General features: G+C 49.1%; 1 protein-coding gene across 3 annotated transcripts in view; it reads left to right on the top strand.

Annotated features, from left to right (window-relative positions):
• Positions 1 to 3,146: 3,146 nt before the first annotated feature.
• The window catches only part of CAMK1D (calcium/calmodulin dependent protein kinase ID), a gene marked incomplete at both ends in the record, with an annotated part of 371,434 nt that continues 363,415 nt past the window's right edge, over positions 3,147 to 11,165 (top strand). For all 3 annotated transcript variants that reach the window (XM_080918577.1, XM_080918580.1, XM_080918579.1), the window contains one exon: positions 3,147 to 3,238. In XM_080918577.1, the coding sequence (XP_080774703.1) occupies positions 3,147 to 3,238 (92 nt within the window). The remainder of the gene's footprint in view (positions 3,239 to 11,165) is intronic.

The raw sequence follows: 11,165 nt of genomic DNA, 5'->3' as shown, positions 1-11,165 counted from the left end.
CTCACTCTAGGCTAGGCTGGGTGTTGGGTTGGGCACTGTGCTCTAGAACCCTCTTACCTCTCATCTCCACCTTCCTAGCCTTGGGATTACAAGTGTTTGCCACCACAGCTGGCTTACTATTACTACCAAAAATGAAACCAAAAAACAATACAAAGCAAAACGCACTGGGATTTAGGGGATCAAATTTAGGTCCTCACATGTGCAAGGTAAGTACTTCACCCACTGAACCATCTCCCAGGTCTTTGCCTCTGCTTTTCTTTCTTTTTTTTTATTTAAAGATTTATTATATATATATATATATACATATATACATCTGTCTTCAGACACACCAGAAGAGGGCATCGGATTTCATTACAGATAGTTGTTAGCTACCAAGTGGTTGCTGGGATTTGAACTCAGGACCTCTGGAAGAGTAATCAGTACTCTTGACCACTGAGCCATCTCTCCAGCCCACCTCTGCTTTTCTTATACAGTTACTGTCCCTGTGAATTTGCCTGGTTTTGATCAAAGAGGAAGAGAGGGAGATGGAGAAGGAGAAAGGAAACAACCCAGAAGGGGCATAGGATCGTGAGGACTCTGCTAACCTATGCTTGTCCATGTGCCATAGCTTTTATTAAGACACCTGTGTATATAGTTTATACTGGAGGGGATGCTGTATGCTTTGGACTTTGGGCATGTGTGCATTTTTGAGAGAAGTTTTTTAGTCCCTCCCCCCATATTGTTTGTAGGTTTTCTTCTGGGTTTGTAACAGCAAGCACAGACATGTGGGCATAATGGCATTCTGACGTTAGTCCCCTAAGATTATAATGGAACTGCAACATTCCTATGGCCCAGTGACCTCTTAGCCAGTCATAACATCAGTGCGGCCCATTACTCATGTGTCCGTGGTAATGGTGGTGTAAACAGATCGACAGTGCTGTGCTTTGCTTAGAAGTACTGTAGACACCATTCCTTAGGTAGATAATACTTGATGACGAACGCCTCTTACTGGCTGATCTATTTACTGGCTTGAGTTTTTTTTTTTTGAGTTTTTTTTTTTTAATTTAAAATTCGGAATATGTTTCTTCTGCACATGAAAGAAAACTGGACTGCAGGTCAGTTTGCTATAGTAGCCAGCAGCGCCCGCTCGTATCCTGTGTTCACTGTGCCTCCCGATTGCATCATTTTGTCTGGTGCTGGGTGTAATTTCATGTTTTGTTCATGATGGTCCTAGGAGCAAGAGGGTGCTTCTCCCCGCCCACCCCCGCCCCGTGAGAATGTGAGTGTCCCACAGGCAGTGTAAGTACACTTAACATGATGTTCATACGACTATGATTGTCGTGGTTGTCACACCTCTAACAACCAGCGGTTATAACCCTCTTCTTTGCTGTTCTCAGCTTCAAGAGCTTAGGACTAAGGGCCAGAGAAAGCACCTAAAGTTCAGGGATAGATGGCTTGTCTTTTAACCTCCTTGGGGGTCCCCAAGGGCTCCAAGGCAGAGCCTCTGGCTAGTCAGAACCAACGGGGAGGTGCTGGTGGTGTCGGTGGGAAGATTTCTTTTTCTGAAAGCAGATTCATGCCTCCTCCCCTTCCCCCCTCTCAAATTGGAACAGTCCTGGGAAAATAGAACAGGTGTCCCCAGTCAACAGACAGGGCTGTTTACTCAGTCCAGTGGAGCAGCCCTGAGGGAGAGGAAGTCTTGCTACAGTAAAGAAAACGTAAAATTTCCCATCAAGAGGTAATCCCGGACAGTGAGACCAAAGAACCGACTGGAAACTGCCTGTTGTCCTCTAACAGGTGAATACCTGGAGTGAGAGGTCAGGTCAAAGTTCACTCTGGAGACCAGAGGCCTGAGGACGTTGTTTCTCTGCCTGTATCTCAACCATCTAAGTATGCCACCCACCGGCAGGGCATACTGGTGGGGGAAGGCGGCAGGGAAAGGCACCTGACTTTACCTTTCCATTAGCATCGCTGTGTTTTGGCCACAGCCTCAGAGCATCAGGAGCAAAGTGAGAAAGAGCAAATCAGAAGGGTTCAAACACTAGTCGGTCCAGTCACTCCACTCCCGGGCCCGGCCAGCCATGGTGTCCCGCATCCACCCATCACTTGGCCGCCAAATAACCCCAGGAGTTTTGCTCCCAAAGGGACCACCAGGAGGTGATTGGCCTGCCCTGGACATGCCGTCCGGTACACCCCGAGGCTCCCTTTAGTTGCTCCAAAATTAACGTGAAACCGATTTTGGTGCAATGCGAACTAGCTCCAGCAGCTCAGCCGGGAGGAGACTGCCTAGCGCCGGGAGCGCCTGCTGGGGTAAAGCTGGGGCCAGGAGTCAACGCCCGCCAGCCGATGGCTCCATCCAGGCCGCCGCCCATTGCCTTGACAACAAGCCCCCACCCGCCCCCACAGCAAGCAGGCTTGAGCCACCAGCTCTAGGGTGTGCGAAGGCGCCCCGCCCTGGGCGCCCCGAATCCGCGAGCCGCGCAACCCCACCTTGCCGAGAGCTTCCAAGCACCAAGCAGAGGCGCCCCCTCCTGCTCAAAGAGGGAAAGCCCGGGCGCCCCCAGCCTTGACTTCATAATAAAGCTCCCTAAAGGCTAGGGCTCCCCCCGCGCGTTCCAGCGCCCTGCACCTGCTGGGTTCTCCCACCCGACCTCGCCGGGGACCTAGGGTGCGTGGACCGCCCGGGAGCGTGCGTGGCTCCGTGGTCAAGTGCTGCACCCCGGCGTCCAAGGCACCGTGCTCCTGGGGAGGGGAGGGGGAGCGGGACATCCCCAAAGGCGGCCTCGCGGGAGGCGGGAGGCTGCCGGGTGCACTGAGAGGGCGGGGAGCCCGCGGGAGGAGGCGGGCTGGGGGAGTGGGGCGGGCGGCGGGGAGGGAGCAGGAGCCAGGCAAGAAAGTAGCAGAAAGTGAGGCTGGCAGGCGGCGGCAGAGGCAGGAAGTCTGTGCCGGAGAGCAGTAGAAATTAGAGCCAGGGAGGGACCGCGGCGGCAGCAGCCAAGGCGAAAGAGGAAACTGCCGAAGAGGAAGCTCTGCGGCAGCCCGAGCCTCCCTGCGCTCCGCATCCTCCTGCTCCGCATCCCCGCGCCCCGCATCCCCCGGCGTCCGCGCCGCGCCTCCGGCGCCCCTTCCCCAGCGCAACCCCGGTCGCCCTACAGCACTAGTCTGCCATGGCCCGGGAGAATGGCGAGAGCAGCTCCTCCTGGAAAAAGCAAGCGGAAGACATCAAGAAGATCTTCGAGTTCAAGGAGACCCTCGGAACGTAAGTGGGTGCTGGGGACCCGCGGGTGGAAGTGGCATCGGTGGCGGCAGCTGCATCGGCCGCTCCTGCTGCTACGGTCGCCACCAACACCGCGGCAGAAATTGGCTGGTCGATGCGTCCTCATTGTCCCTCAGTTCGCTCTTATGGAGACCCTCCGCGTGGGTCTGCGCCCAGGGGTGACACCTCTCCTGGTCGGGGGAGGGGAGCGCAGGGCGCACAGAGAACAGCCCACGCGGGCGGGCGACTTTCCATTTCCCTTGCCACCGCCGCCCTCCACTGATTTTTCTCCCCACGCGTGACTGTGGGCTGATGGTGGATCTCGCTGATCGCTGACCGTGTGCACTTACTCATCGTGTGTATGGGCGCACTGGGTCGACGAAAGTGGTCACGAGGAAATTCAGCTTTTGGTCCTACCCTTACATCACATATTCCTATGGAATTGACATATGCACGTACTAGGTGTAGGCAAGACTTTGGATGGCCCCAGAATGATGGGAGGGAAGAATTTCGCAGTATTCAGAGTGACATGTGGGCAGAGCTTCTTCTGCGTGTACATTTCACCGTGGGGTCAGCTGCACGCGCTGGGATGCATGTCCGGGTGGGAGGAGGGTAAGTGAGTCTTTAGGGGCGGTTCTCTCGGAGGCTCATGGTTGATGGTTATATCTTGAGAAAGCAGAAATAATCAAAAGTATGTGTCATCAGTGCGCTGAACATGTGCCGCTCAGTACAGCTGCAGTTCCCTTCCTGCGCATGAGTTGGTTTTGTTTTGTTTTGAAGCGCCTCAGATAGGTCCAGGGGATGTGAAAGAATTCAGAGCCAGTGAATGAAGTTCAAGTAATTTTCTTCTCCTACTTGATCAGCTTCTGATTTTGATCAGTATCTGTCTGTCCATGAAGATACAGTTTCACACGTGCTGCGTGGAACGAACGTTTGGCTGGGGCTTAGGGGGGGTGTTGATGACACGGAGAATAAGAGGAGGTGATTGCGGGGGGGGGGGGGGAGATATCTGTGCTGCTGGATGCTTTTCTTCTGCCTTCTCAACCTTCTTATTTCTGCACTTGTTTTGCTCTTTCGGGGCCCCATTTTTCAAGCCTGCTCTAAGTGCAGAGTCCCACAGCTAAATATTGGTAATTATTTCCCTCCACCCCTCACCCCATCTGCAATGGGTAACCCCCCAGAGAGAAGTTGGAGGGTGGCTTTCTCAGCGGTGCTCCCAGATTCCTGGGACAGACCTGTGCAATGTGCTGAGTTCTAACCAGGGTCACCCTGCTGTAGCTGCTGGGCACCAGGGAAGGCATCTCCGTGCACCTACTTGCTGTCTGTGGAAATAAAACAAGAGGGCTTTTAGCTTTTCAGTAGAGGGGGATTCCAGGCTAAGAGGTTACTTCTGGTCCAAACTTTAAAAATTTGTCTTTGAGGTTTGAGGTTGTGCATCTGGGCTGCACACCTTAACAGGAGAACAGAAATGTACCCTGTGCCTGTCACTCAGGGACCTGGCATATGGCTGCAGGTGAGGGGATGAAAGGTTGAGGAGTACATACCCCCAGGTGTGAACCCCTTACACGTCTTTTGCCTGCCTGCAGGCCCCCTTTGCCTGCAGCCTTAAGGCAGGTGGATACAATCTCTCCTTATAGACTCTCCTCACTGGTGAAGCCTTGGCACCATACCTGTACTTCTGCAGTAGCCAAGCTGCTGAGCTCAGGGAGCCGGCTCTGAGCCGACTGTGCTGTGTAACACACTGTTTGGGTTCTCTGGAGAGCCTTCCATTTCTGGAAAGGATGGAGCTCTGCCTTCATGCTGACCTGAGCTCTGGCAGAACAGCTTCAGGGGCTTGAGCTGTGATCCTTCTAGGGTACCATTTGTCTGAAAATAATTCACAAACTCCCTGGTGTAATGCTGACAGGGTGCCTTGGATGGTACTAGAAATAAAATGATCAAGATAAAAACTGTTGAATGACATATTAGTATTGACAATTATGGGGGCATCCCCCCCCACCAGAAGTTTTCTCTGTGTAACTGCCCTGGCTGTTCTGGAACCTGCATTGTAGACCAGACTGGCCTTGAACTCACAAGAGATCCACCTGCCTCTGCCTCCCAAGTGTTGGGACAAAAGGTGTGTGCCACCACTGCTCAGCCTATGGTGGCATTCTTAAAGGTGTACAAAGCACCAGGCTTATATTCTGTGTTCCTTGCGTGTATTGATTCATTTAACTGACACACCAAGTTTATGACATTAGTGTTACCCAGTTTTCAGATGAGGAATGAGGCAACAGAGGCTGTGAGCTAATGAGCTAACTACAAAGTGGTAGAGATAATAGAGCTAGGCAGAGGAGGCATGGGTGTGCACATGTGTGAGAGCTCGTGGAGGTCAGAGGTCACCATTGCCTGTCATCCTCCTTTGCTCTCTGCCTTACTTTTTGAATTGGGGTTCCACACCAAACCTGGGGCTTATCCTTTTGGCTGGAGTGGCTGGTTGATGAGCTTCAGGGGTCCAGCTGTGCTGGGGTTACAGATGAGGGCTGCCGTGGCCATATTTTATGTGGGTGATAAGAATACAAATTTATTTCCTCATGCTCATGTGGCAGACTGACCCAGACATCTTTCCAGTTCCAGAATGAACGGCTCTTCCCGGTCCTCAGTGCTGTGGAGTTACTCTATAGTCTAGAAATGATAATTTAACACGAGGGTAGGGGATATGGCCAAGTGTTAGGTGCTTACATGTCAGGACTACAAATAATTAAAAAAAGCATTTTAGTATATGCAAAGCCAATTTGAATAAGGATACACACAGCCACAATTAGGAACAACCTGCTATCTAATGTCAAAGTTCTTGGCCCATTGCCAGTGTTCCATTTCCCTGACCTTGCTAGAAGTGAGTGGTCTAAAGTTGAGAATGTCTGGCTCACCCTGGGCCACGTCTAGGGATCTTGGTCTGATTCTTACTGTAGATGTTACTTTCTGTTCCTTCTGTGTGGGTTTTAAATCTGGACTTTTCTCTTATTTATAATGAAGTCTAGTAAGAACTAGAGGTGTTGACAATAACTGAGTTCTGTGCCCCAAGAACTGTGTTAGCTCCAATACACTCACTGGTCCCCACACCTTCATGGCATACCTTCAAGATCCCAAGGCAGAAAATTCCCAGCAGAAACTGGTGCTTTTGAGGAAAAAGAAAAGTAAACAAACAAACCTAATCCCAGAGAAGGATTCAGTTGCCAGGCTTTGTAATCTTGTATTGGGCAATCTTACTAGTATTTTTCCTTATAGGCTAGAAGGTTTAATGTTAGAAGCAGAGGGTCAAGCCACTATGTCAGTGAGCTTTGGGGGACATTGCTGAATAGGGGCTCAAGGAGAGATGACTGGATCAGGAGGATTGAAGAAGAAATTGAGGGGGTCAGGAGCAGGCATGGGTGTGTCTAAGGCCCCTTTAAGTCAGACCCCAGGAGATACATTCAACCTCTGTGCTTCATTTTAGTATCCTGCAAAAGGGGGATCCCGGAACCTAACCACATCTCTGACTGAGGTGGTGAGACTTAATTACTGTTTATTAATCAACAACATGTTTTCAGATCTTTGGCACACAGTGAGAGCAGATAAATGTTGTGTAACAGCAAATTAGGAATGGTAAACATTTCTGTTGGCGGAATTGCTAGGCTGTTAGAGGCATCTTTGCTGGTGTGTGAGTTCCTGTTTATGTGGACCTGTGTGCAGGTGCATGCGTATATGTATATCACATGTAGGTGTGTAGGCCAGAGAACAATCTTGGCTGTTTTTTCTCAGGTCCCAACCTACTCCTCACCTTTTTATTTTTTGAGACAGGGTCTTTCATTGGCCTGGAACTTGCTATGTAGGCTAGGCTGTCTGGGCAGCAAGCCCTAGGGACCAGCCTGTGGGTTGCCTTGGCTTTTCTAGCTGGCTTACAAGTGCATGCTACCATGCCTAACATTTTATTTTTATTATTTAAAATATTTTTGTTTAAAAAATGTGGGTTCTGGGAATTGGACTCAGGTCCTTGTGCTTGCAAAGCAAACTCTTTACTAACTGAGTCATCCATCTCCCCGTCCACATAGATATTCTCTAGCACCTTCTGAAAAACCAAACCAAAAAAAAAAAAAAAAGACCCAAAACCCCCAGAAACTTCACATCTGTCATTCAGAGAAGGGAGGTTTGCAAACACCCTGAAAACCTGATATTTTGTGGTTCACTTGTGTCTGCAAGGCATTTCTAATTGTTGCTCCTTGAAGGTTGCCTTGTGTGACCAGGTGCACCTTATTTCTATTTAAGTGTGTGTGTGTGTGTGTGTGTGTGTGTGTGTGTATGATCACATGTTGTGCATGCATGTGGAGGTAAACCTTGGATCCTGGTTTTTTTTAATGGGTGCCAGGGATCAAACACAGGTCCTCATGCTGTGTATCAAGCTCAGTACCAACCCAGATCCATCTCCTCAACCCTGTGGAGGGACACATTTTCCTTTGGAAGACAGGTTTTCTTTGTGCAACATCTTTGCCTGTCCTGGATTTGAGTTGTATACCAGGCTAGCCTCGAACTCACAGAGACCTCTGTCTGCTCTGTCTGCCTCTGCTCCTAGGTGGTGAGATTAAAGGCATGCACCACCAGGCTTGATGGCTATGAAGGGATATTTTTATGACTATTCAAACAGCAGATTAAACAGCCTGGACCAGCTGCTTATCCCAAATAGAGGGAGTGGCAATGAATCTATTTCATTAATCAATAAAAGCCTGGTGGGTGCTTCTTTTAGGAGGGAAATTCATGAATATATAGTTCATCTTTCCCACCTGTCCCATCTACTCACTGCTGAAACCGCTCACTAAATACACCTGTTGAGGCCAAAAGTGTCTGAAATCTTAGATGGAACATAGATTTATCTTTTCTTTTGGTGGGAATGGGGGAATGGGGGAGTTTCCTTGCATATAAAGAACACAAAGCTACCTGGGGTAGTTTGTATGTTTGCACAGCTGGTCACACTCCTACTTCTGAGGCTAGTCAGATCCTTAGTATCTGTGTAGAGCATTTGAAAGACTAGAAAGGGAGGAGCCATGTCTCTCTGGGAGGCTTACCCGGCTGCTGTTAGTTTGGAGCTCTCTCAGTCTTGTTTGGAGGTGTATTAATTTGGTTTATACACCCAAAGCTACCTTTGGAATACCTGCTACGCTCTAGACAAATTACAAAGAGACAACATGAAGCCATGATGGTCCTAGTCAGGCTAAGGCTTGGAGAGAGAGGTCAGAGGGGAGGAGGAAGCACCGACTTGTGGGTGACTCCAGGGAACACCGCCTGGCCTTGAGCAGGGAAGAGCTTCTGCCTTTGCAGGGATGAACGCTGACTTTCAGGCCTGAGAGCAAAAGTGCGGAGGCTGCTTATGAAGCTCCTACTGTGCCCTAGGAGAGTGTGGATGGTGCTGCAGGGAGGGAAGTGACTCAGCATAGTGGGATCTAGGAAGTGAATTCTGGGCTGGAGCTTCTTCCCAGGGGGTCTAATGAGAACTGATCTCAAGCCTCACTTTGTGATTTAAGGTGGTCAACTGAGCGCGCACTAACTGCTTAGTGGGTCTCAGGTGGGTGTCCATACACTCTCAGGGGAGGACTTTAGGGGTTAACTTGTTGAGCTTTCCTTTGGCTGGGTCTCCATAAATCCCTCTAATCTTTCCTTTCCCCATATAAATCTCCTAAATCCCCTCCAATCTCTCTCCTCCCTCTTTTCTTCCTCTCCCCTCTCCAAAGGCTTAGGTGGTAGATCAGTAGGGCATTGTCATGTTATTGGTCATCTTGCCAGAGGGTGTTGGGCTACTGGACCTCATGCCTGGCTTTTCACAGCATCTCCAGTGTCACAGGGACTAGAAGGGAATCCAAAGGCCATAGCATTTCCATCCCTTAATTTAGTGAAGGGATTTCTGATAGGTGGCTAATGCAGGTCTGATGGCGTAGTCATCTGGCCAGGTTTCTTTTCTGACTCAGTATGGCCAGTTCTGTGCTTATGTACTTAAATCGGGAGGACTCGTGGACTCTGGGAGAGATGCCAACACTTTTTTTTTCTCAGTCCCTGTCAGTTATGCCCTTTTGACTTTCTGTGGAGCTGGAGAGCACTTCTTCTTTTGCCTGGGTTTTGACTAGATCCTATTTGATTTTTAAAAGAAGGTTTATTATACAATGTATATACAGAGTACACAAAGTTCACCATTCAGTCTCTAATCCCAGCAAGAATAACTTCCAAATGCATGCCCTAGTTAGTCAAGTTCATCCTGTGGCAGACCACATTGATTCCATGACTCTAGCTCTGTGTTAGGATGCTGTGTGTTTCACCAGGACCCAAATAAACCGTGTGTGTGTGTGTGTGTGTGTGTGTGTGTGTGTGTGTGTATGTGTGTGTGTGTCAGAGGTCATGCTAGAATATAGTTCTTCAGATGCTGTCTGTCCAGCTGGTTTAAGAGACAGAGCTTGTCACCACTGGGCTGAATCTCACTAGGTAGGCTAGTTCATCTGGCCTAGGACTAGTTTTCTGCCTCCCCGGCATTGGGATTACAAGTGTGTGCTTCTATACTTGGTTTTTTAATGTGGGTTAATCCAGCTCAGGTCCAGCACTTTCCCAGCTATGTCTGCAGCCCTACAGATTCGATTCTCGGTTAACACTGAATACGGGCGGCAAGTGTTTAGGATAGTTTATTTGCTGAGCCTGGGAAGGGGAAGCAATAAAAATGAAATAGAAAGAAGGCCACATCAACACAGCTGCTGGTGGCTCTGAGACACTAGGTGTTTCCTTAATCTCTCTGGGTCTAGGTAGAGATAGAAGTCACCACCTCCTGGATTGTTGTAGGGGTTCAATGACGTCTAGGTGACGCCTGCCACACAATTGGGATTGGATAAACAGGACCTGTGATATACCGGAACTTCGTTCAGCCTCTGAGGCTGGCTACCTAAGGTTCTTTTGGGCTAGGACCAGTGAGAAGAGCATGCTAGTAGTGTGTGCTGGAAATTAATTTATGGATGCTCTTGTTGCAAATATGCAGACTGTGTATTTAACCTTTCAGAAAATTAATTTCAGCAACCACAGACAAGCTTTCTCATCTAGCCAGAGAAGAACACCTGCTGATTGTTCTTCAAGGTACACTGAGCAGCTATGATCGTGGTTCAGAGAGTGCCTGGGAGCAAGTGCGAATTCTGTCAGGCTTCATTGTTTTCTAGCTGTGTGGCTTTTGGTCTTACTCATCCATTCTGAGCCCTCTGTCCTCCTCCATAAAAGCAGGCTATGAAGGACCCAATAGGAGGGTTGTAATGAAGAAGAGGTGAAGGGTAGAGAGAAACCACCAAGAACAATGTGTGAGTTCGGGCTCAGTGAATGCCAGCTGTTCTCTCATTAGTCCCTGCTCCTCAGAGGCTGTTTGTAGATCTGGAGACTGTACTGGACCATTCACAGACCAATCACCAGCAGGAGCTGATTAAACCATATAGTGCTAGCATTAACCAAAAGACTCAGCTTGAACACCTTCTCCAGGCCAGCCCGTGAGCATGAGCCGGAGTGACCTACTTTGTTAACATCCTTTCCTCTGGCTGGCTAACCAGATTTGCCTCTCTGCCTGTCTTCCTGTTTCCTGAGCTGAGTTTGAAAACCATCAGCTGGTGCAAGAGTCTTCTCGGAGACACAACAGTCTTTGTGATGCTGTGGGGCTTCTTGGTCATTAGTATGCTGTTCCTTTAGGGGGATTGTTTGTTTCCTCCTTGTATCTTATTGCAAATAAAGCATGTGTATATGTGCACATATATAAACACTCTTTCTTTTTGGTACTGCAAATGGAATCCCTGAAGTCTTCTGTGTGAGCTGTATCCCCGATTCTGAGAATAGTATTTTAATTTCACGACTGAAGTCACTTCCTTAAAAAGGACATTCTATCACAGAGTTTCATAGTTTACAATCT

The sequence above is a fragment of the Micromys minutus genome (genome assembly GCF_963924665.1).
Source record: "Micromys minutus genome assembly, chromosome: 6".
Classification (NCBI taxonomy): domain Eukaryota; kingdom Metazoa; phylum Chordata; class Mammalia; order Rodentia; family Muridae; genus Micromys; species Micromys minutus.
The sequence above is the reverse complement of the archived record's forward strand: the minus strand, read 5'-3'. Positions and strand labels throughout refer to the sequence as shown.